Source organism: Pseudopodoces humilis, chromosome 2 (genome assembly GCF_049639895.1).
Source record: "Pseudopodoces humilis isolate 2021_Gansu_Grassland_sample_001 chromosome 2, ASM4963989v1, whole genome shotgun sequence".
NCBI classification, from domain to species: domain Eukaryota; kingdom Metazoa; phylum Chordata; class Aves; order Passeriformes; family Paridae; genus Pseudopodoces; species Pseudopodoces humilis.
In genome coordinates, this window is record NC_142201.1 from 61402137 (window position 1) to 61428798 (window position 26662).

General features: G+C 38.3%; 1 protein-coding gene across 1 annotated transcript; it reads right to left on the minus strand.

The window, feature by feature from the left end:
- Positions 1–6274: 6274 nt before the first annotated feature.
- SUCLA2 (succinate-CoA ligase ADP-forming subunit beta) lies at positions 6275–26442 on the minus strand. Its single transcript, XM_005516363.3, has 11 exons — positions 26298–26442; positions 24807–24990; positions 16463–16562; positions 16104–16266; positions 13305–13433; positions 12748–12886; positions 11221–11382; positions 10997–11139; positions 8508–8628; positions 8114–8202; positions 6275–7074 (listed from the first exon to the last, which is right to left on the minus strand). The coding sequence occupies exons 1-11, from the start codon at positions 26382–26384 to the stop codon at positions 7000–7002; spliced, it is 1392 nt and encodes a 463-aa protein (XP_005516420.1). The 5' UTR covers positions 26385–26442; the 3' UTR covers positions 6275–6999.
- Between the last annotated feature and the right edge of the window lie 220 nt (positions 26443–26662).

The following is a 26662-nucleotide window of genomic DNA, read 5'->3' on the forward strand; positions in this document are numbered from 1 at the left end:
GCAGGATCTTTCCACAGCTACACAAGCATCCACACAGCTGCTCAGGCCTCCCTCCCCAGTGGAAGAAAGAGAAGGATGAACAAAAGCAAAAGGTTTCAGGAGTCAACATAGAGACAGTTTAATAAGTGCTGCAAAGGCACTCACTCACCACCTCCCACAAGCAGACTGATGCCCAGTCATGGAACAACAGTCAGCTTGGAAGACAAAATCTTGACAGAGGGACGTGGGGGGAAAACAATCAATTGACAAAGCAACACAGAGAAGGCATAGAGGCAAGCTGCCAGAAAGCAGTGAGGAAGTCAAAGGAAAAGGACTAGCAAAGGAAAGTAGTGTGCTTTAAACACACAGAACATGCAGTGGAGCTTCTATAAATGCAAGGAACTAACACCAGAAAACAATAATATGGAAGGGGTTGGGGGTAGAGAGGTTTTTCCTGTTTTTAAAAGTAGAATAGTATCAAGCTGTCCCAGTGTCTGACAGAAAGCTGTGCTGTACTGGCATTCATTTCCTTACCAGAGCACCAAGAATAGGAGCTGCTTTAACTCCATTTTCTTTGAAATGGATTTGCTCCAAGTGATTTTGTTTCAAGGACCCAGTCTGATTAGAGGTCATGGCTGCAATTCTCTTGGAGGAAAGGAAGTGGCAGGTGTCAGAGGTAATCATGTGTGATCTGCAGCCACTGCTCATGGGGCTGCTCCAAACTGCAATAGACCTGTCATGACAATGATAGGTTGAGGTCACCAGGGAGACCAGGAGGGCAAAGGGTACATCAGTCTTGTGACAGTAATGAGGGCATCATTTAGTATCCCACAGTTGCATGTTTCACTAGATTTAGCTCCTTTCCTTTTAATTTTTTTTTCTTATTTTTCTTGCTTCTATTGCAAAGACAACACTGCAACTTGCTTACGTTTGGGATCATGGTAAATTAAAGAGAATATAAGGAAAATATTAGAAGCACGCGTTATTTTCCTGAACAAGTTACATGATTAGTTCAGAGAAAAAGGATAAGAAGCTAGTAAATACTCAAAATCACTGCTGGAGAATTCCTGCCAGCCAGGAAGCAGCTTTAGGCCTTCCATCATCAGCCAACTTTGCAAGGAGCATGAATGCTGCCCACCTGCCCAGCCATAGTGGGTAGAGCCAGCCAAGCCAAGCAATCAGGTCACACCCCACACCTGGTGTGACTCCTTCTAGTGGAAAGATTTGACGTTGCCTAGCTCAGGAAAGGTCAAAAGTGTAGAAAAAGGAGACCTCTCCTACTGCTAACTCATGGGATTGAGGACCCCCAAATCTGGCTTCGTCTTTCACATATGATGGTATTTCCCAGTGAACTCCCATTCTCACTACAGCCTGAACTTCCCAAGTGCAGAGCACACTCAACACTACCAATAGATCTTCCAACCCACACCTGCTGCAAGCAGCACCTAATGAGGTAACAAAGTTAGTAGGAGCAGAGGGATACAGCATGCAAACTGATAAACTGTTCACAAATTCATATGTTTTAATCTCAGCACGTTTATACATACACATGCATAGACAGATATGCACATATACACACACAGACACACACAGTTATGAAACTATTGGCATGTTCTCACTCTCAGAATCTGGGTGAAGTATAAAAACAACAGTACAAATACAAACAGTAGTTTCACGTTATTTGAAGCCTTTTATTCAGGCTGTACCCACTCGGATCCCTTCTCCTTTCCCTCGAATGTTGCAGAAACTGGCTGCCATTGGAAAGAAAAGGACAGACTGGTGAAGATTTCAGGCAGCAGCAGCTTCAAGCAGCAAGAGAGAAACAGCAGGCAAACAGGAACACAGTTAAGGCCCCTCAGTGTTTTTGAGCTTGGGTGCAGATGGAGACCAAACAAGATAATTTAAGTCCAGAGCATGATACAAGTCCAGAAGAAAGTGAGAGTAAGGGGGGAAAAATACCTAAACAAAATAATCCCCCAAAAAATAAAAAAAACCCCAACAATGCAGTGAATTTTCCTTAGGGGAACTGAATTATCAGAAATGTTGGAAAGTCCAGTACACAGTGCCTTAGGCTCTCTTCCTGCACTCTGGATTTCTGCTTTCCTAGAGCCAAGGAGCTAATTACTGTCCTGAAATAACCTGCCCTGCAGACACATAACACCACAACTCTTTATCAGGGAAAAACTATCCCGATTGCTGTGTATCTATTGCTTGAACACTGTCTCTTAGACAGCTGTAAAGTTTCTTCTATTTTAACACGTGAAATTTGGAGTCAGGTAAAAATTGAAAAAAAAAAAACCAACAAAACAACCCAGACAAAAAATAATAAAATAGTAAAAATATTTAATAAATATTATTGAATCTATAGTAAGAATAAATAAATCAGAAAACCCTAGGTCAAAAATCAATTCTCAGTAAGTTCCACCCTTTAGATTTTATTCTTGTGAGTAAAATTTTTTACTGGCCTCATATCAGCCACCACAATTAAGCAACTTTACTCCTCTGTTCCCTATTCCTTATGGAAAAAAAACATGACTGCCTCAGGATTTCCTGCTTATGAAAGTCAGTTGCTCGGTTGTAAACGGAAGGTGGGGGGGAAAGTCACAAACCAAGCAATAGAACTATGTGCATGGGCCCTTCACTAGGTTCTTCTACTTTAACACATATTTGAAGAAAATCTTTTACTACATTTTAAGAATTGCTTAATTATTACATACCATATCTTGCAAAATGAACGATCCCAAATGTCTTTTAAAAATGTAATCTGGTTTGCAGGGTGTTTCAGCTGTTCACCTGAAACAAAAATAAATGTGCCTGATGTGCTCAAGCTCACCTGCAGAATAGAAACTCCAGGGTGCAGCCACTGCCAGTTTTGAGTGGCTTTTACCTCATTTGTGTCTAACAATACTCCAAACACCAAATGACTGCTGAACAGGAGAGTGTATTTGTGAGGCATCATTGTTACTTATCTAGATCTAACCCTTTCTGAGTCGGGCACCCCCGACTATGTCATCATTCACCTGACCCTTGAAGTCAGTCCCTGTGATGCACAACAGCAGTAACTGAATTTCAGTGATATTTACAGTTCATATTAAGTTTTGCAGTCAGTATGCATCAAGGCTGCCAATGTCTATCCAGACAGGCTGGAACAGCCAGGCTTCAAACTAAATCTAGTGATGAACTCATCCTTTCTCAGGTGTTTGGTACTTCAACTGCCAGGCAACTTGCTGGGAAGAAGAGAAGAGTTGATGTCTCTTCTTCCTCCTCCCCTTTGGCCCCAGCCTCTGTTCACTAGGGAGGTCGAGCTACACCTTTTTCTCTTTCCTGTCTGCCCTCAGAAGATGAAAATCATGTAACGCATCTTTCTCGAAACACCAGCCAGCACAGACATTTTCTTTCGCAGCAGCTTCCCTCAACTGGGCTACAGCAGTTGAAGACATCACCTGCAGCGATAGCCTCTGTTAGGAAGAGATTAATCAGGCAGATTGAAGTCAGGATTTAGAAGCAAGCCTTGATAGACTGAGGCACAAGTTCCTCACTATAAAATAGCAGCAGTTTGATACATTCTGCCTGCAGCCCCCGCACAGCTCACAGGTGAGTTGCTGCTGCTTCATGCACATCCTACATTGACTTTATCCTTTGATTGTATCAGCTTGATACTTGAATTAAAGTATTTATTTTTCAGTAGTGTAGTCTTAGCTTGCAATTAAGCCTCCATTAAATCCAGGGCTACTCTTTCATCTGCACATGGTAAAGAGCCAGCTAGCTACTTGGAGTTTAGCAGCTTCACTTCCATGAAATCAGTTTTCCTCCTTGCGGCAGGGAGGTTTTTTTCAAGGTGTTAATATACAGGCCTTCCCCCACATTAAATGCATTAGACCCATTAGTAGTTTGAAACACAGCTTTATTCCCAACTCCTCCAGAGCTTCATTTCTTACACTTTTCTTCCAGCTGTTCAACGTTGGAATCTAGCATAAGAATTGCTTTAACCAAATTTGACTACATCCCCCAACAGTACCTATACTACCACTACTTAAAATCCTGCTGTTTTTCCACAAAGGTCAACTATTTCACGAAAGTATCACAGTAGAAAGCGGATTAATACATTAAATAGAAATTGGTGGAATAGACATTGAAAAAATCATACTTTATATTTTAGGAAGTAATTTAATACTTAATATGTAGGAAGTTTGACCCTTAACTTTCACCAGAGCTGTCTTCAAGCACATTGGCCACAAAGTGCCCCGAGTCCAACACTTGGGGCTGCTGTGAAACACAAGACCAGCTAATTTCTGAATTTCAAGACTGGCAGTGGTCACATAACTCTTACAAAGGCATTTGCTTTCATAGTATTTCAAAAAAAGGTACAAAAGTCTGCACTGGCAATAATTGCATCAAAAAACAGCAAATCATCTAATATAAACTACTGTCGTTAAAATCCCTGCTCCTCTGAAGCTCTCATCTGTAAGAAGTTGTTTACACATTTTTCATATTTTGATTACATTGTTAGGAATTTTGCTTCTGGCTGTACAGGCAAATTTTAGCAAGTCTCTGCTCCTACACACCTTTTGATTATTAATACTGCAATACAGCATGGGTAAGGAGGTTGTCTATAAGGCTTTAAATATATTCCAATACATCAGCTTTGGGCCTTCAAATTATCAGCTACATACCAAATGAATTAACAGTCCCTGGTTGCAACATGCTTTGATTTAGGCAAAATAGTCTGAGGAATGTTTAAAACATACACATAATTAAAAGGTCCCATAGGACTCTTACACCTTAATTAAAGCAAACTCCATATGCCTACTTAGTTTCAAGATACCACAAATCAGTCAATCCCTAATTCTGTTTTTTCACCATGTGAAATAAAAAAAATGTTTCCAGACCCATCACTGGAAAGGGCCATGCCTGACACCTATACACACCATAGATGCTGACCTGGTCACAGTCTTTCGCATTACTGGTCACACACCGCCCATGTCTCCCATCCTGTCCATAACACCATCTGCAGCCCCTTACTACCAATTCCAAAGGGATACTCCACTTTTTCCAGTTAGGAAGTATTTGGACTACAAATATCCCACATTAATTCCCCATCCATTGTTAAAGGAATACTGTGGGCTTTAGATACTTTGACAAATCTGCTACTTGTAAATACATTACGGAGCATATCAGTATTTTTACATTCCTCTCACAGATGGACACGACTTGGCCTTGGCTCCCTCTCCCCTACCAACTACATTTAACAATTCCAAAAGGGTCTAAGCAAATTCTGGATCAACAGCAGGATCTACTTTTGCTTCCATTCCACTAGAGATTTGTGTGAAAAGATCTTTTCCATTTAACATTAGCAGTCCACAAAGATTTCAAAGTAAATAGAAAAAAGCTAGAAGCAAACACACATGCTGAAAATTAATTATATTGTCTAAATTACTCAATGCTTAACAGATGTATTCAAACTAGTCATCTCTGCAATTCAATTCAAGGCTACTGAATAAAAGCAATTCCAAGCACATCCACAAGCCAAATTTACCATGCTGGATCAACAGCACAGAGTATTCAGTTGTGAGAGAACATCTAGGATCAAAAATAATCCAGTTTAAATTTGGAGAGAATTTAAATTTTGCTGATTTTCTTTACTACTGCCAAAAAGATTACTGAAATACACCATGCTAGTATAAAGTTTTTTCATTTAATACCCCACTTTTTCATAACCACACGATTGATTTTCTCACGTTTCATATAAACCTTTTAAGTGCTTAGTTCATAACTGCATGATTTCCCATTCTGAGTTTCCACCACAGAAGTGGCTTCATTACTTCCAGATAAAACTACACTATCAGCAGCCAAGAAAATAACATTTCAAACAAAAAAGCCTACAAAATACAAACAAAAAATGAGTGCTCATTTGGAAACTAAACAGTAAATGGATCATCATCCAAGTTCTAAGTTCAGTGCAATGTGAAAATCAAGTAGTGACAGAAATTAATGGTTATTTTTTAGTAGAAACAGTATTTCCTCAAGAAGCAACAATTTCCTGAATATTTATTTGTGCAGAGGTGAGTTATATTTTAGCAAGATGTTATATGCATGATATCTGTCCTAGCTTTTCAACAAGAGTTCACATTGTTTTAATCACACAGTGCATTTCAGGGAGGAAAAAAATTAACATATGTGGCACTACAACTTTACTCCTAAAAAGGTTTTAGTTTGCTGTCCTAAATTATGGCTTAATCCCTAACTATATGCAATTTATCAAAATGGTAACATATAAAAAGAAAGACAGGAAAAGTTTTGGGAGATATTTTATTAATGTACAATTTTATTAGCGATGTACAATAGACATTTGAATTCTCTATTTATCCTGTCTCCTTGAAGCTTTGTAAATGCTTGTTTGTATATAAAACTACACAACGCCTTTTTTGTGAGGACCAGAAATTGTGAAAATCTAAGTGCTACAGTATATTTTGTAGTGATTTAACACGTTGTCCAGAAGAGTTACCAGCCACTTCAATGAAGAACTTCTAAAAATATTTCTGATCAAGTTCAAATGTATCTGTTCATAAATAATGATTGGCTTGCTCATGTCCATTATACTGCTAACTACAAAGGTCTCCAACATAAAATACCGTTTCAATACGTTTTTCCACATGGACAACTAGGTAATCCAGTCATATTTACTTTTAAACAAGGCTAATAAAAATTTACAAGTAAAGGAACTTCAAAATTTATTCAGAATAATTATTTTTTTCAACCAGAAGCTTTACTTTGGACAACGCAGAAGTATATTGCAAGTGACATTCTGCAGCAGAAGCTGGAGGCTTGAGAATAACAACTAAGAAAGACTAAATATCAGCAATAACACTTTAACAAGAATTCTGACCATTCTGAATATTAACATTAAAGACCAGATGCTTCAGTTTGTGCGCCTGTCAATCAAAATCTCCACACAAAAAAAAGTAAAGATTTCCCACAGAACACAGTATTTCAGAGAACGTTAGACACTGGCATGACATTTCAAATTGGCAACTGAAATTTAACATCCACATGAGCTTGTTTTGCTAAGTTTACTATTTCAGACAGCTTCACCACCTGAAAAACAGAAAATAAAAACTTAATTTTAAAACAATCCTAATTTGACTGAGCTGGATCAAACATTTTAAACAAAATAATACCAGCGAACCATCAGTAAGATATTAGAGGGGGGTAAGGGTGGGATTAGTATTTAGCACAGTACCTCTCAACCACTTTTAAATGAAAGACAATCAAGTCTTCTAGAAAACATTTCACGGAGTTAAAAAAGTATGCTTCTCATTTATAATAAAGTATCTTGATAAAATGCTAAGTTTTAAACTTAATGTGACAGTTATTTTGTGAGGTGTTGAGGTGGCCATTCACAAGAACTTCTACATATCTAATAGCTATTTCTCCTCTGAGTTTTTATTCCAAGCATTTCTGGATCTTATTTTGATACCTTAAGGAGCCTCATCTTCTCCTGCATTAGGAATCTAAATCTCTCCGAATTATTTGCTGCTTAGAATGAAATGTTATAACTGAGTAAGGAGTTTCCTGGGGAAAAAAAAAAATTCCTACATTTTCCCCACAATACAAAATCCATCAGGTATCTTCTAATTTTTTCTGCTGTACATCTCTGGTACAACTTTCTTTTCCACAAACAAAATAAAGCAACACACACAAATCAGAGTATCTGAATATCTAATTATCTTATGAGGCCACATGATGATCAACTATAGTTCTGATCATGCACACTGAAAAACCGTGGTTGATAAAAGGAAGTGTTACATTGCGTTTTTCAGCCACTTCAATTTACCTATTTTCGCCCAACTAATAAAGCTAAGCTCTTTAGCCATCCCCTCACCAAGAGGAGTGGCTGACCTGATCATGGATCCAATTTTGGTTTATGGGGTTTAATAGCTTCTGACTGCATAATTGTTCCCCTGACAAATCATGCACTTACTAACTTGCAAAGTATTTGCTTCAGGCACTGGTAGAAACTGGCACTGGGATTTATCCTAAGCCACCTGTAGTTGATTGAACCAACTTTTGACTTTTCAATACTCTGCAACAGATGCTATGTTCTTAAAAGAATATTCATAACCAGCTATCTTACCATTTTTGCAGCTTCATCCAAGTCATCACACGCAAGGATTTTGAGGCCACTAGCTGTTATTAAAGCCTTGGCATCATCAACTCGTGTACCTTCAGAAACAGATAAAATGCCACTCTTATTGAACAGGAGATTACTATTACTATTACCTACCAGTCTCTTATTTCTGAGAAGCCTGTTCCAAAAGTTAGTGAATAAAGCTAGAAAACAACAATAGTAGTGAAAAAGCCGGAAGTCTCTTTTTATTAACTTGCTAATCCTCACCATCTAAATTCAAGGTCTGCTTTATTTCTCCATTGACCTCAACTCACAGGCAGCCTGCTACACAGTAAGTATATAAGCTCAATAACACCTGTCAATTAGAGAGAAATATATTAAAATATATATATATACTCACCTTGCAACCGTACCACAATAGGGACTTTTAGCTCCAAATCCTTTACTGCCGTAACGATGCCTTGTGCTATAACATCACATCTCATAATGCCACCAAAAATATTTACCAGAATAGCCAGTACCTACAGAATAAATGACAATATTCACATTAAAAATGGCCAGAGACACAGCAGATGAAAGCAGCACACAACCTTCAGCTTAAGGATAATTCAAGCTCTTTAACTGTATTAAGGGACTCTGCAAAAGACAGAACATTTCTGTTCTATATAACATCAGCAACCAAAGTACAGTTCTATAGGGTCACATGCAGCAGAGCACATATATCTGTACTTCAGGAAACTGTATTTGTCAGCTATTTATCTTTCCATTGTTAACAGTACTGCAGCAGAGGTACTCCCGCACCAGTAACGCCACACACTGAAAACAGGAAATTTTAAAAACATTTTAGAAGTTTTAAAAATTTTAATATTTTTAATTTAATTTTTTTTAATTTTGAAATACACAAGACCCTGTTTACACAGTTTAAAAGCCAGCATGCTTAGAGATAAGCTATTTGAAATACATTTTATTCAGGATGATTAAGCCAGCAGTTAAGGGAACTCAAGTGGTAGACAGAAAGAGTAAAAAGAACCATGGTCAGAGGTGAAAGATGAAACTAAGCAGGAATCAAAATGAGCGGACAGCCTGAGATGACAAAACATTCCTCTGCAAGAGATTCATAAACAGTAACTTGGTTCTCATTATCTTGCAATTAGACTAGCTCATCTTTGTGGCATTGTTCTTGTTCCTGCTAATGGGCAACTCAGACTGGCAACTCAGAAGGCTGTGCTCCAAACAAGCCCTGAATTAAACCCTGAGTGCAGTCTATGATACCAGGGGGCTCCACTGCTCTTTGAGTTTCAGCACCAGGAATCCCAGCTACAATCATGGTTTTTTGATAAAATAGTGAGCAATGGAAAGAGAACAGAAAGGAAAAGTTGTCTTAAGTAGTCTGTTTGGACACCATCTGTCCACACATCAGCGGAGAATTTGCATTGCAAAAACTTTTTCCAAATCAGCAACCCTCAGATTCATCCTTGTTTCTTCTCTCCTCTCTGTAATTCAGATGCTCTGTGACTGTGTCCCTCATTGTTCCCTCAATTTACTGGAAAAATGTGAAGAAAGAGTAAGTCTTATGTGGATGGAGCTGGGGGTGTTTAGCCTGGAGAAAAGGAGGCTCAGGGGGAACCTTATCACTCTCTACAACTGTCTGAAAGGATGCAGCAAGGTGGGGTTCTCTCTCATCCCAGGTAACAAGCAGTAAATAAGAGGAAATGGCTTCAAGTTCACCAGTGGAGTTTTAGATTGGATAATGGGAAAAATTTATTCCCCAAAAGGGCTGTTAATCATTGGCACCACTGCCAAGGAGTGGTTGAGTCACCAACCCTGAAGGTATTTAAGACTTGTAGATATGGTGCTTAGAGACATGGTGTAGTGCAGGACTGGGCAGTGTTAGATTTATGGTTGGACTCAATTTTAAAGGTCATTTGCAATCTAAATGATTAAATTATTCTGTAACACTCTTGGAGCATGTTACAGACCCTGCATTTCATAATAAGTCTTTCCAGTCTTTCCATCTATTCCAGACTAAGCTCCTCTGGAATTTCAGTCACTATTTTTTTCTGTCCCTTTCCAAAGATGAGCAAGTGGTACACAAAATTGTGGTGCAAAAGTAGCATACCATTAGCAGGTCTTGCAAGTCATTCCCACCTTTTACAGTTACCCCTTTTAAAATAATTTTCTTTATTTTCAGCAAGCCCCAGACTGCCAAGTTCCTCCTGGGATAAGCATATCTATGTAGACCATCAATCGAGCCTTCACATTATTTCTGAGGAAAAGCTCTTCCTCTAGTTTAAACCAATTTATTATTTTATTAATATTCAAGCACTTCTGATAAATTTTTAATAGGATAAACATTAAAGCTCTTCCAAGCCCCTTACAAAGTTATTTTATCTAACATTACATATAATCAGTACCATAGAAACTTGTTTGTGCACAGCACAGCAAATATTAATCTCTACAACTCTCCACAAAACACAGACCCAGCTGCAAAACTGGTCAAAAGAAAAAAAAAAGTGGAAAATCAACTGAATACTACTTTCTGTTTAAACAGCAGACACAGAGTTTCTGACTCCAAGATTTCTGGAAATATTCAAATACAGCTGTAACTTCAACTAGAAGACACAGAACTGTCTGCTCAGTACACAGCCAAGTGTACTGAGTACACAACCTCTTTACACTTTAAAAAGGTAAAAAAATTCAATAGATTATTAGGCTTCATCTGCACCAAGATTAAGCTAAGATTTCCATCTTCTTTCTTTCTTTCTTTCTTTCTACTTCTGGGCTTATAAAAAGGCATGTGTTCTGGAAAATATGCACTAAGCATTGTCTTCCAAATCAGAGCCTGTTTTACCACTGTGTAGGACCTTGATATGCCAACTCTTCCCTCACCTTTTTATCAGAAGTAATAAGCTTAAAGGCTTCTGTCACTTGCTGCACTGTAGCACCACCACCAACATCAAGGAAGTTTGCTGGAGTTCCGCCGTGAAGTTTAATTATATCCATTGTGGCCATAGCTAAACCAGCACCATTGACTACATGAGAATAAAGATAACATTTAGGAATTCAGTTTATAAATCCATTAGGTCACTTAAAATCCATTAAACAGTACATACCTAAGCAGCCTATGTTTCCATCCAACCCTATATAGTTGAGATCTGCTTTTGCAGCGTCCTTATCTCTTTGGTCTTCCTGTGTCCAATCCTGCATATCAAAGATCTTCTTCTGACGATAGGCTGAATTGCTGTCAAAGTTTATCTTTGCATCCATACACATCACTGAAAGGGGAAAAAAACACCATTAGTAACCATAACTTAATATTAGAATAACAACTCAACTGCTACATAAATGTGCAATATGTTAAATCAAGCTTGGCAGCTAGGTCACGCAGTCCAAATACAAAGTTTTGCTGAAAAGACACATGTACCACTGTCAATAAGTATCAGATTCTTTCCAGTTTCCCCATATGCACAAAAATGGAAGATAACTATTTCTTGAAACACTCTAAACCCAAAAATGCTTACAAGCTGTTTGTTAAATATGGGCAAATTATGTTTTCTCAGATCACACTGCAGCCTGGAAAAGGGAGAAAATGGACCACCATAAGTAATTAGCATAAAACTAATCCTTACAGAAGGTCTCTGATTTGAGGTTTTTTAATCCATCTTAGGTTTTGCTTTTAGAATAAGCATATATAACATGTGCATGACTGTAACCACAGAGAAACACAACGAAAAAGTGACTGAGTTGGAAGAAAAAGTGTTAGGAAAAAACAGAAAAAAATTCACTTAATACTTAGCAAGCAGAAAATCTACAGTATTCTTTACATCAGAACTAAGATTCTGTCTGTACAAATGTATCGCTTCATTTCTATCCCTCAGTGAAAATGACATAAAAATAGTAAAGCACAAGAAACAGATGGGAAAGACTGCTCTACACTGATCACTTAAGCATTAAAAAAAAACCCAAAAAACCAACAAAAACACAAGAAAACACCCCAGGAACAGTAATTACACATTTTGATGAAAGAGCTACATTCATATTTAAATTTCAAACTGTTGTATCTGAGTTCAAGTACTAATACACTCTACAGGCTTATTTTTTGTGGAGTGGAATTGGCTGTGATTGAGCATTAAGTAACTGTTCTGCAATTGGATATGTTAAAAACCTGATAAACATCAAGATATTACTTAAACCCCTACAGTCTTTCAGTACACCATACTCCATCAGTTATTCTAATGCCTGAGTCATAAAGGCAGGAGGTTTCTTGTAGTTGTCACTATTCTGGTTCTGTCACAGTATCAATTTTGGATACATGAGATGGCTCAAGTTTCAATTTATGAATTTTGAAAAGCCCTGATTTCCAGGAATGCCTTATCCTGAATAGATGTGCTCCCTAGTAAAAAATTTAAAAATTAAAAATGGAAGTTACTTACACTTAAGATCATAATTAGCAATTAGGAGCAGATTCCTACTATATTTAGATTCTCAAATTTATCTGTTTTATTAAATTTGCTTTTCAACATACCATGTTAATACTAACTCCTCTTGCGGTATATAGCTGAAGTTTTATTTGTGCAAATCAACCAAGATTTACAAAAATATCAAGGTGTTACATGAAGAGTCTGAATAAGAAACATTACCAACTCCTGATGCATCTTCCACCATAGGATTTATTTCTATCATGGTAGCATCATATTTCAGAAAGAGATTATATAATTTGATCATATTTTCAGCTGCTTCATCCACCAGATTAGGAGGAAACCCCATTTTCTGGGCAAGCTGAAAGTAAAAGAATGGTTATTGTTAACTCATGTTAGGGTGGCTCAGTTTAGCTATTATTTCAAGGACATTTGAATTTGGTGTAGAACCTGCTGTTTCTACTGGGGAAAAAAACCCAAATTCACTCTCCGTTTTGAACAGATTATTTTCAAGACTGAATACTGCACTTATCCTCAAAAAAAGAGCTAATAAAAATTTATCATGAGATACCTTTGCACAGCTGTATAAAAGCTAGATAAAGTACTGCCATGCAGTTGGATTTACACTGATTTACCTGAAAATACTTAAATATCTAGTTCAAATATGTTTCAAACAAGGGTTTAAGACAACTCAGCAGGTTGAATGCACACACCCTTTAAAAAATTAGAAGCAACCCTCCTATCCTCAGTAATATGTGCTTTCCCACATTAACAATTACCCTAACAGCTTGCTCCTTTTTTATGCCTTCTACTATATCGATGGGTTCCTTAATTATCGCGTCAGGATTCTCTGCAGCAACATCTTCAATATTAACACCACCCTGAGAACTGCCTATCAGGACAGGACCCTAGGCAAAGAAAAAAGAAGTGTAAGTATTTTTATACCACACAGCTGAAACTTAGTTCTTCCCATAAGATAATTCACAGCAATAGAACCCTTATCAATAGAAATTTTTTTATTTGAGCATTTCTCCTGTATGCTCTGAAGAGAGAGTTACTATCTACTCAATATCTCCATATAAAACTGTTTAATAATACTTTCCAAATGTTAAAGTGTATGTTAGGTCCACTTTCGTTTTACAAGGCAAGATTTCTCTGTAAAGCAGCTGCAAAACAATTAACAAAGACATACTATTTTTAAATTTTGATAGAGAGATTCAAATTCATAATCGCACACATTTTATCGTTTAGGTGTCACCAGAGAAAGTGTCACCACCTTCTCAGCTCCACCTTCTCCACTCACTCCTTCATCAACACAGATCAAATGCCAGGCACTCATTTATTCATTCTGCCATGCTCCAACTCCAAGGACAAGTGGAGGTCTGCAGAACTTAGTGATAAATTACAGCAAACCAGATCAATAGGATCACAACATTTAGTAACTAAAGCCATCACTGAAAGTAAGTCATAGCAAAACAAAACAGCACTCAATAATTCATTCATAAAAGAAATTAAAAAACCAGAATTGACAGCATTTGCAGCTGAGTTTATTTTTTAAAATGGCAAATCTCAACAAAAACATGAAGGACTCACTACCACGGAACCTAAAAATCTCTCCTCCAGTTCAGTTACAGTCTCTGTAAAGACATACTCGGATCCCTTCAACCAACCCTCCCTTATCATCACCCATGCATGGATTATGACCACGGGTGTACTAAGGTAGCATTTCCTATCAGCAGAACTCAAAGATTAAACAGCCTTTTAACTGTTGACCATTAATTATAGAAAATGCGACCGTGGTTCAGAGAGTATGCTTAATAACCACACCGTACCCCTCCCATTACCATCCTTCCAAATGGAAATACATAGCTGGCAAATTGTCCTGCATCTAATAGCAAGGTTCAATTCAATGAACATTTTTGGATATTCTTATCTTGAACCGTCAGTAAGCTACAAACTGATCGTAAAATTACTCATCATTCCATAGAATTGACCAAAGTGAACAGTTTTTCTTAAAAACAAAACCCTGCCAGCAAATAATATCCAAGTCATAAAGTTCCAGTTTCAGCTGACTATTTTAATCCTTTTTCTTCTCCTTAAAGGAAGAAGTTTGCAACATGAATAAACACTGTGTGCTATTCAACCTTCACACTTCCTTCTTTTGAAAGGCATTTCCTCATCCTAAGCATCCTATACAAGTTTCGGTAATTACAAGCAATCTAAAAACATTACTTATAAAGTCAGCAGTAAAAACAAAGCACATCCTTATCAAAAGGCCACAACCCACACAGTATGCTAATAAGATCTATCTTTTATACAGGAGTAAGAACAAGTCATGAAAACAGGTTTCCCTTCTTTATCTAATTGGTTTCAATCAGTTACAGTAAATTTTATTTCCATAAGCATCCTTGCTTATCGTTCACACAATTCTAACTAAGAGTCTAAAATCTGTTCATTTATAGCATTTTATCGCCACCTTGTGGTGTGTATGGCAATCTTTGACTCTTCCCTGCTCTATTCCAGCACACATCACAATGGAGGTGCCCAAGCCACATAATTCAACACAACTGATACTTTCCTGTCAAAAAGAACACTATGGAGGAAGAAATAGGAACAAATATTTAATTCCTAATACGGCTACCAAAAAAAAATTAAGAGTAAGACTAGTTTCCTCATTCCTCCACAGAAAATTATTTTATTCATACTTAAATATCCCCTAATTACCAAAGCCAGTGCCTCTGCAAACTCTTAAACATCTGAACAGACCAAACCCACTTTTTCTGAGCTTCAGCAAATAAAGTTCCATGATCTGTTCCAAATCCTGGCTTCATTAAACTCACTTAGTGATTCATGGTCTGTGCTCCAAACAGAACACTTGTCTGTCAAAAAACACTGACATCTCAGTAACCACATTTGAATTGTAGCCTAAAAAACTACACACCCACACACACAGCCCATACATCCAAAAAAAACTGGCTTCCATTTTCCTGAAAACAGACCTCTAGGCTCAAATCTTCTTACCCATTTCCTGGAGAGCATTAGTATAAGAAAGCTACTAGCACTCCCAAAATTGAGGGAAACACCAGTGCACCTCTAGGAGCCTTCACACATTGGAGAAAAAGGATGTTGGATTTATGCATGACCATTTGCTCTGCCACAACTGTCACTTATCTTGTTTCTGACACCCAAAAACAGGGTGTACAAGCATACACATAGCTGTGTTTTTAAACTAAATTGCATAATCTGGCAGGCAAATGCAAATTAAAATCAAAATTAAAATTATCCCCTTATTCTACCCATCTCCCCCTTGGCCATGTGCCTCTGAACTTCAGTTGGGGCTACCAATATTCATTTATTATTCTGTAAATTCAAATTGTAGCATTACAGCTTTATAGCATTTAAAAACAAAGTCAGATATACAGTCAGTCAAAGTAAGATATACTGGAAAACAAAATTTAACTTGTAAACTTCTGATTTTCAAAAGCAAATGAACAGTACAGTAAACAGTTTTGTTGATTTTTTTTTAAATTCAGTTGCAACAAGTTAATTAGCTTACTTCTATTTCTAATATTACTCACTTGAAAAGACCTTTCCATTGTTATTGCAAAATAGTATTCTCTCCTGGGATATCTGCGCTCACAGATAAATACTTGATTGCATATCCTGCCCTTTTCTCCTGTCTGCTTGGTAAACAACTTCTTTCCAATCATTTGGGAGGAGATAGCTTTTGCTTCTTCTGGACTAGAATGAAAGAAGCTCAGAATGTGACAAGGAAACTGCTGTAAAAACAGAAGTAGCATTAAAAATGTCTTATCTAATTTTTGTTATTTTAAGGTTAATAATTAAAACACTGGTTTTAAAGAAAGCAATAGGTTCAATCCATAAAGTGAAATGTTGAAGTCTTTCCACTTGGTCGAGTAACTTAGAAACAACTTACGAAAAAACTATTTTCACTCCTCCTTTGAGGCCACCTTCAAATGTTCCTTTTCCTCTACCACCAGCTAAAACCTGTGCTTTTACCACAAGATCCTTTGAACCTAGAACAAAAGAAAACCCAAAAATTTGTCATCTGTGACTACTAAAACAAGTTGCTTCAGGTAGAACAACAAAGGCTGCTTTAATTTTATCCCCCCTTCTCCATGCCCACCATTCAAAACACACACATGTGAATCAAAGACTATATTGTAATTTAAATACAAAAAAAAAATCCCAAAATCTCAAATAATCCACAATTTGTACCTTTAGGCTGTTCTGTGAACAAACTTTGGTGAATTAGTATCCAGAAATGCTGGTGTTTTGACCATCTTTAATACGTGTTGGACTGACGGATGATTAAGCACTCAGTAAGAAATACTTAGCAGCTCACAGATTACTAACAAGATGAAACTGATTATCTGACATACCATATGCAAGATTTTCCTCAAACAACTACAAATATCCTGTACCTGTAAACCTATAGCACTTACCCAAGTCAGCTTGGCAGGTCCTCTCTAGCTTCCATCCAGCAGAGCACTAATGCATAAGCTTGAGTGCTTTGCAGAAGTCAAGAGACCTAAACAAACCAACTACTCTTCCCAGAGTAGGCAAATTAAACCCTTCAGTAGGCTTTAACTGCTTAAAAGTCCTTTACAAAATATTCTTCTAGGTAGGGGAAACTGGTCATTTGGGTTTAAATAGTAAAGTGTGAGAATATAACAAAAATCAACTGGGATATTCTGAATTGTCGCCAAAAGAAAAAAGCTAAGAAAAAGAGTTCATTGAGTCATTTAGGGCAATAAAAGAAAAAAACTGAAGTTCTGAGTTATTATTCAAGCTCACTAACACAGAGTACAGACAGCAGCTAAACTGCCAGATGATAAGAACTGCCCCACTGACATTTGTTTATTGACATAAAATTTTTTCTCATGCCACCATCAGCTGAGCGACTCTGATCTAGCTAAGCCAAAAAAGAACTTGCTGTTCCTTTGCATGTTGAAAGGGAACAATGGAAATGCCTAAGAAAAATTAGAGTGCCCAAGCAAAACTAGCCACTACATAAACTGAGGAAGGTTATGACAGACACAAAAGTTGCGTTGGTTCCTATTTTGACCCGTGTCCTGCCTGGACAGGTGAAACTAAACTCAAACCATATCACAAGCTAGGGTGGATATGAGCAGAAGACTCAAGTCATTCCTCCCAATTAGCCATCTGTTGATTTTACTTCTTGAATGTCTACCTAACAACAGGTCTCTGAATTCACACATGATTTTTAAGCTCTTGTGCAGAAGAGGCATAAAGGTTATAAACACAAAAAAGAACATATTTATTTACTACAATATTTAATTCAGTTCCTGAAGATAACTATTTTTTACTGGTAACCAAGTTAACATACTTTATAGAAGTCACAGAAGACAACTTTTATGCTATTACTTCAAATACAAAGCTTGCTTTCCATTTCCTACATTAAGTCCAGAAAATATAAAGCTGCAACTGCAGAGAAGTTTTCAGAAAAGTCATGAAGTTCACCCACCTTCTTTATAGCAATTATTCCTCCTAGCAACAAACACCAGAATCTGAACAAGTCAAATGAGACCCCAACTAAGGCTCTGGTAAGATCTCAGCTGGAACATATTTAGCTCTGGGGATAAAAGTAAATCGGTAATTAAGATGATCACTGAAATTAAGAGATTGCCTTACAAGAAATGAACTTAGCACATCCTTAAAACTATCAAAGGAAAAGAAAGCAAGAACATGATTATGATCTTCAGCCATATCTGTGATGGACAGAGTAAGAACACATGACTACATGTACATCATTCATTCTGGTTTCTGCTCTACACTAGCCAAAAACAAATGCAATCTACCAAGGAACTCAGTTTTTAAAAAGTGCAAGAAAAAAAGACCCTTTTTTACACCAAATATAAAGAAGCCTGTCAGGAGATATGAAGGAAAATGGAAGAGTCAAAAGGAACTGGGCAGAGGTATTCTCTCTGATATTCTTAAGACAAAAAATATGAATGCTGAGGAGCAATGGACTGCAGAAAACAGGCAGGCTAAGAATTGCCCTAAACAGTATGTTCTTTTGTTCTTAGGCAGAGCAGTGGGCTAAATTCACCACTGCCCTGATCCTGGAAGATAGTTCTTAAAAACGTTGTGATTATTAATAATTATAATACTTTGTCAACATACAGACATCCAAAATAGTGTGAGAAAAACAACTTTTAATGTTTCACAATCAGTTTTGACCGCAACATCATTGTACTAACCCTTATGCAACAACTGAGTCATTAAATGAGCAGATTACTAATGATCTGTAAATTGTTTTCCTCTAGCACTACAAACTAGCTGCTTGATTGCATAAACAAATTCAAGATTTGTTTGAGTAGCTATACTTACAAGCAATTAAGCTGCACAGATGTACCTGAAACAATTTTAAGATAGTACATCCCAAGAAAACCATAACCCATCACGTAGAAATTTCATTGTTCAATAAACATTTTTTTCCCGCAGCTCCTATTGAAAATTACTCTTAAACAAGAGAAGTGTTCGGTCACATGCCTCATCTGCAGTGTTCCAGCAGCAGCACTGTCACACAATCTGACACAGCAAAGAACTTCTGATACACAGTTATCCAAGAAAATTTTGGAAACCAGCAGGTACCATAGCTTTCTACTCAGTATCAACAGTTGTGCCCTTGTCTTTTGCTTAAGTGGCACTGAAATACTGCTAGGCTCGTGTTTCAATGAAAAACAGCAGTTTCTGCCCTAGAGCAGATACCCACACATAGTTTATACCAGCAAACACACCACCACAGAAGTCTCATTCTGCCTCCAGCCCTCAGCTTTTCACTCCAGCCTTGTTTCTTGTGGCACTAGAAGCACTTGTGCTATCCTGCCTTGAAGCATATCAAAACAGTGACTCCCTGAAGGCAAAAAACTCATCCAGCAGACAGAGCGCTCCTGCAGACTTGTGCACCATGTGACAGGCACATGCACACAGGAACTTCAGTGAGCAGGACTTCAGCCTTCAGCAGCAGTAACAAATTGCAAAGCCTTAACACAGGGCACTAGAATACCAGTACAACTCCTATGGGCAAGCAAGCTAACAGCCAATGCATGAATCTCAGAACAAGCATTTGGTAAGCATCACATTTCCATGTTAACAGCAGTCAACCATAAAAGCACATATAAGTACCTAGCCTGAAAAAAATAGGGAATGCTTAGAAAATTAAGAGTGATTTAGATTAAGATTTTAACTTAGAAAATTAAGAATCTGTATGAATGAGAACAGGTCTGGAATCAGAACACTGACTTAGGATTAATCTGTTCAGCACAATAAAAATCTATACATTTACTAACATTACATGTTTCACCTTCAACAATCATTTATTAACTAGACAGTGAAAGAGTTACACAGTCAGCAAACAAAACCATCTTCATTTCTATCAATACTAGTAACTCTATTTTGGAAGGAATAATTTCTGATTCTATAACTTAAGCTTTCAAACTGGGAGAAAGATCACTGCATGCAGGCAAGCAGAAAGACGTACAACCTTCTAATAAGTTTAAGGGTCATTGTTCCACTGTATCCCTGAAGTTTCCTGTGCAAGTGGAAAGTCCAACAACTACAGCAGACAGGCCTGATTAAAATGTTCTGCTTTATAAGTTCCCATTTTGACTTTTGTCGAATCACATTAATTGCCACTTCTTCTGCCCAATACCATCTGTAGCAGAGGTACTGCTTTCCACATACTACAGACACCTTCAGAATAACTATGCAAGCCTAATCTATTCTGACAAGCAGACAACAGTAAAGGGCAGTGACAGGTTAGTAACACAAGTATCAATCAAGTTCTCAACTACCATTCAACTGCAAACTTAACTTGGGAAGAGACAAGTTTTGCGGTTTTTTTGCTTCAGTCTGTATTTCAAAGTTCTTGCACCAGAAAAAAAACCCCTCCATTTATAACACAAGCTAATTTTTCCTTGCTGCACGGATACCAAAAAAAACCAAAATTTAAACAATGCAGGTCTATTTACTAGCATTAGAAAGAGAAAAGATGGGTTTGTAAATAACAACAAGAGTGTCAACATAAATAATATGCTGACCTTAATTCTGTCAACAGAGAAGACAATCTCTTCAGAGTACACTATCATCATTTCATTAGTAAGTACAGCTACTGGGAATTTTAACTTCAGAATCACATCTTTTCAGCATTTGAAACTTTTGAGTGTTAGAAGACTCATTGCATCCAAATCAGAAATATAACTATTGAAATAATTATGTGCCAGGAATCATCATGCTTTCACTGAAAGGACCATACCAGTTAGGAGACTGAACAAGATGTTTTGCTATTACAAAATACCTTCCACACAAGTACTTCCTGACATTAATCAGCTGCATCAAGTTGGTCATCAGCTCACAAGACAGGTTTGATTTTGGCAACAGCTTAAGCTGAGCAATTAAAATACAGAGGTCAAAATCTGAATGTGCCAGTTATACAAGTTTACTTTAATTAGTGAATTATCACCAACAATACGTTTTGATATTTTAACTTCGAAAGAGTGAAGTGCTACAGAAGAAAGCAAAGGCTGAAGCAGAATATAAGATTCAGATGCCAAAAAAAATAACATTTGCCAGAATGTAAGTAAATATTTGGTTTCTAAACTAGTACTGATGTTTGTCTAGAGATTTTGACCAGGTAAGTAAGAATATAATTGCATGATTTTTTTAACACCTGGGGATTTCTGCTTAAAGTTTGCTACCTTAGATTATCATTTGTGTCCTAGAGCAACCGAATAAACATTCTGGAGTTTCAGACAACATAAAAGACATCAGGAACATAGATAACTAACCAATAAGGAAAAGAGGTAATGGCAAGACAACTAAAAAAAGATTATAAACAGAAGTATGACAGTCATGAGTTTTCACTATGACATAGACTAGAAAACCCCAAAAACTTAGATCACACAGCCAAGGTGGGTGTGGCATACACTAAAGAGAAAACCACCCCAGCTTTCTGCCACAGTGTCTGGAATATGTTGTTTGAAGGGCTAATAAAGAAAAAGCTAGCACTTTACTAAAAAAATAATTGCACACATTGTACTAAGCTTTGATTTCTGACTAAATCAAGCCTGGGATCAAAAATTCTATTTATAAATCTACCCAAGTTTACACATTACTTTTTAAAGATTTTTTAACAGATACAAGTGGTATGTTTAAGCAACAGATGGAAAAATAAATAAAACTGAAAAGTGCTTAAAATATTTTAGTAACATTAAAAAAAAAAACAGAAATAAACCATCTATTAATCACATAACTGTCAGCAGGAATACAACCAAGCCAACTACTGGAGCCATTCTGTAGAAAGCATACCAAAACAGAACATTCTTTATAAACAGTACTGACATGGAGCTGTACTGGACTTCTTAAACTGCAACAGCAAGAGTAGCAAACTCAGTTCCAGGAGCTTTCAGTCTCCTTTCAAGAACTCTGATGTAGAAAGGTGAAATGCTTTGCACTCACTCTCTCAACACCTCCTGTTTTATACAACTTTATATTTTACTAAAATTTGACAGTCTGCCATGCACATAAAGCTGTAGGATTCAGTACCTGAAAATCCAACAAAACCACCAGCACACAAAGTGGCTTCAAGATATTAATGTCTTAAAAAGTCTTACTTCTCAGATCACCATAAACAGAAATACATGCTATTGAAAAAACCCCAGACAAGCACACAATATGTCACTGCCTTCCACTCAACTGTTACCAGTGGAAAGTATCAGGAGGCACCAAAACTTGAGTTACAACACATTGCACCTATGGAAGTGTCTCTTAATGAACAGCAATGCTGGTTTCAAATAGTGTGTTCCGCTGAGCTATCTGCCATCACACACACCATCAAGCATCTGTTCACTAAACAGTCTTTGGATTCATTAGTCATGTTCTTGATAACACACACATATCAGCTTCTCAATCAGAGCTGGTCACGGTGCTAGCTGGAATGCACACATGGCTAAGAGCAAACCATAAACTTGAAGGCAATCAAGTCATGCTGCAGTCTCTTATCAAAGCTTTGGAACAGAACTTACTCAGCTCATTTTTTTCAACATTTAAGCGAGATGCTTATCTAACACTGATTTAACTACAGCCGCAGCTAACCTATGAAAATCTCTGTTAACGAGAAGTTTGCATTTGCTATACATTGGGATAAAAATTTACCCATTTCTAAGTGAACTATTTGCAAAAGGGAAGAAATCCAATGCCAAACTCAACCTTTAGTCAGAAATCTGCTCTGTGTAAATTTACCAGGAACATGTGGACCAGCATGAGCAAAGAGTACTACCAGCTGTCTTTTTAATGGTCTAGAGAAACATTTGATAAAACGGTTTAACATATAAAAAGAAATAAAAATTAATTTCATATCTACTGGCAATTACTCCCGCAACAAAAATCAACAATGAGCAGGTGGACCAAAAAAAGTGAATTTTTCACTCTGATAGAGACTTGTTTCGTTTGTATTTTGTTAATATTTTTTTTAAGTACTAAATGAAAGCTAGCAGCTAAATGCCTACAAAAACAAAGAAATCCAAAACACCAGAGCAAAGAGTATTATGTCACCACTCAGAAGGAGTTCTGGACATGTTTGAGCAATGCCTCAAAACCTCAAACTCCTTTGGTGTGTGCTCTCCTTTTGGGAAGTTCTCTCTTCCTCATCTCAAGTAGCATAGAAAGCCACAGCACCAACTACATACCAACTCCAACAAAAGTGTTTGGCTGACAACCAGAAGCCTTGTATTCCTTTACTAAAGGATGCCAACTTCACAACTTCATTATTCTGATCCCTAAGAAATTGCCTGGAGTCCCATACTCCAGATAAGTACAGGCATCATACCTATGATGTCACAGGGATGACTATATACCAGCAGCCAGACATACCCACACTGCTGTAGGAGCCGTCTCTGAGCAAGAACAAAACAAAGGAATCCTGACCTACGAGTTTCTGGGGTGTTGATTAAAGAGCCATAGACAAAGGCTCTCTCATTTTCCTCCAACAATATCTGTGCAGATATTAAAGTAGAGGAAAAGGGGTATGCCTGATTTGGGAAGTTTTGATCATGTTATAAGCTCACTCTTAACAGAAGGTAAGGTTCTGAAGTTTTAAGACATTCTCAGAAGTACCTTAGCAACTTCCTTTCATATTAATGAAATTATTATAATTTTGTATCACTCTCTAATGGAAACATGATAAAGAAGGTACCTGACAATACCTGAATTTCTGGAACATCATGTCTGAAGGAACCAGCTTTTCAATTCTTTTCTACATTATAAAGCAGCATAACTTGCTCTAGAAGAAAAATCATTGTTTTTTTCAGATCTCACTTCTCACATTAAATCTACATATGAAACTGAAATGAATCCAACAAAACCTATAACCTCAAGAATCACTATGAATGTATCCATTTGGAGGTGAATAGAGATTTGAGCTTTTGCATAGGAGAAAGGAACATGGCAACCAACGTCCTTCACTAAAACTTTGTGACAAGTCTAATACATTTTTCCAGGGAGGAAAAAAAAAATCCCAGACTTTAAACTATGAAAACCCCCTCCAAACAAACAAATCAACCAACCAAAAAAACCCACATTCTAAAGCCTGACAATAGAAGCAGATTTCCATATTAAATCCAAATTAAACAAGACTTTACTAGGACACACGGTAGGTAAAGCGGCAAACTAATAGGCAAGGTCAAGTCCAAAATTAAAGCTCAATTCTAAACTAAGTATTTAAGCACTGGGCAAATGAGATTGGATACTTTTTCATCAAGAAGCCAGGAATTCAGCATATAACAACAAGACATCAAAGTCCTCCCCTCCTGCATGAAGTAGCTGCATTCTGTCAGAAAAAGCACATTCACAAAGGAATAGGATTTTACTCTTCTTTTGTAGCCTAAAGAGAAGTATGGTTTGGATCTTCTGCTCTACACGAGATCTCATCACCACCACTGAAACTATTCACACATGACTTCCTCTAACCTTAATGAAAGTAGAAAGAAATCTAGGATTTGCCCAAAGTACAGTCTGTTACTCATCTCAAAGAAAGTTAAGTAGTTATATTAGTCTAAGTGAATAGAATTTACACCTGACTTACTCCTTTTTCACAAGGCTGCTTCACAGAGAAGGCTCACTTAAAGAGAAGATATATTCAGAACTCCAAGCAACATCTTACCAAGAAAGACAGAAAAAGTAATTACACCTTGTATCAACACCATGCCCATTTGTGTATCCTCCCTTTAATATTATACCTATTTCTTTTGCAATTTTGTAAGCTTCATCTGGCGTATTGGCGACCACTCCATGTGGAACAGAAATGCCAGCCTCCTTCAACAGTCCCATGCTCAGGTATTCATGGAGTGATAGCCTCCTCTGTTGCTGTTGTTGCACTTGAAACCCATGATTATTGAGTACTCCTGGACTTCCAACAAGTACCTGAAGGAAAAGAATAAAAAGAATAAAACAGCAAAAAGAACATGACTGTTGTGAAAAACTACCCCCTTTTTTCAGATTAAAAGAATTTCTACATATTAAAGAAGGACACTTTAGTGTACCAGTGAAAACACCTGAACATTTAATCCTATTGTTCCACATTAGTCATTCATATCAGGTTTGGTACTTGATTTTGCGAGGTTTTATTGGGCAGGGGGAAAGAGCTGGTGAAGCTGCTAGCACTGACAAGAACTGTACCATAAAAATTAACAACAAATGCACAATCATTTGCTGCATTTTTTGTATTTCACTATATGCAAACAAGACCTTAATTTTATACACACACAAAGCAGGAATTCAGCTAATCCACAAACATAGAAAAGCACCAAAGGATTCATGGTAAAAAGATTACAAAAGAAAATTACATACAACACAAACTTTTGCATTTGCGTTTATTTTTTTTTAGTATGTACCACTGGCACAAGCACTGCAAAAATCAGCCTGTATTAGGAAGTTTCTAACAAGCAGGATTTTTAAGGCTTCACTTCACTTCAAATAAAGTAAACAACCAGACGACACATGAACTTTACTACAGCATTCCGAGATAGTAAATCGACAGGGCCTATGTAGCCTCCAAAGGATTCCTTCTCCAAGCAGGACGTCCTTTCCTTGGCAGGACCCCAAGGGAGAGGCGCTGAGCGACTCGCCGGCCCCGGGAGGCTGGGTGTAACTCGAGAGGGGCACCCACGGCGACCTTCCCCAGTACGTGGCAGGAAGAGAAAGCGGCACCGTGTCACACACCGTGTCACACACTGCAGCCTCCCGAGCTCCTTCGTGCCACTGCTGCCCAGGGCTGCTGCAGCCAAAAGCAAGCCCGCACCCCACAATGGCATCCGCAAGAACCAAGAGCAGAGGCTGGCGAGGTGCGAGCTGGAAGAAGTTTAACTGGCACAGCCCGACCCCTCCTAGGAGCAAGGTGACGACGGAGATGGAAACACGGAGACTTCAAGCAAGATAGAGGACGGGGGCGCTGAAAAGGAAGGGAAAAGGAAGGGAAAAGGAACCACGCAGGGAAGATTTGCCACAAGCAAGAACAGCGGCTGCTGAGGGCCGTACACCAAAGGTGAGCACAGGGCTGTCAGCCCCGCCGAAGGGCACGGCAGGACGGCGGCGGGAGTGGGCTGAGACGGACGCTCCTCTCGCCGACGCTCCGCAAGGAGCGACCTCGATCGAGACCCCAGCCTGCCCTGCCCCGCTTCAGTCCCGGCCCGGCCCGGCCCGGCCCACCCCCGCTGCCGAGCGGCCGCTACCTTCCCCGTGCTGGAACCCAGCGAGGCGCGGAGGCCGCTGCCCCTCAGCCCGGCCGCCACCCGGCTGCAGATCATGGAGGCCGCCATGGCCGAGCCCCTTCGCCCTCGGGTGCCCCTGGCAGCGCGCACGCGCCGCTGGCGGGCCGCGGCGGGGGCAGGAGGCGCCTCGCGCGGCTCCGCCCCCGCAGTGACGCCCGCCCGGCGCCGGGTAGGGGCGGCCCTGAGGGGCGCTTCCCGGCCTCTCCTTCTTCCGACCCTTTTGGTTTTAGTGATCGTTCCTTTTGCTTCGCAAGGATCCTAAGTGGGTTGTCCTCCAGCCACAACCTTCCGACCACGTCGGCCTTGGTTGGCAGCACCTGTGTTAA

Coding starts and splice junctions, on each gene's coding strand:
- SUCLA2 (XM_005516363.3), bottom strand. CDS start 26,384: ATGGCGGCCTCCATGATCTGCAGCCGGGTGGCGGCCGGGCTGAGGGGC. Junction 11,383..12,747: donor GGAAGATGCATCAGGAGTTG/GTAATGTTTCTT, acceptor TTCCCCTTTCAG/TGATGTGTATGGATGCAAAG. Junction 8,203..8,507: donor TATTGTGGTACGGTTGCAAG/GTGAGTATATAT, acceptor CTGTTTCTGAAG/GTACACGAGTTGATGATGCC.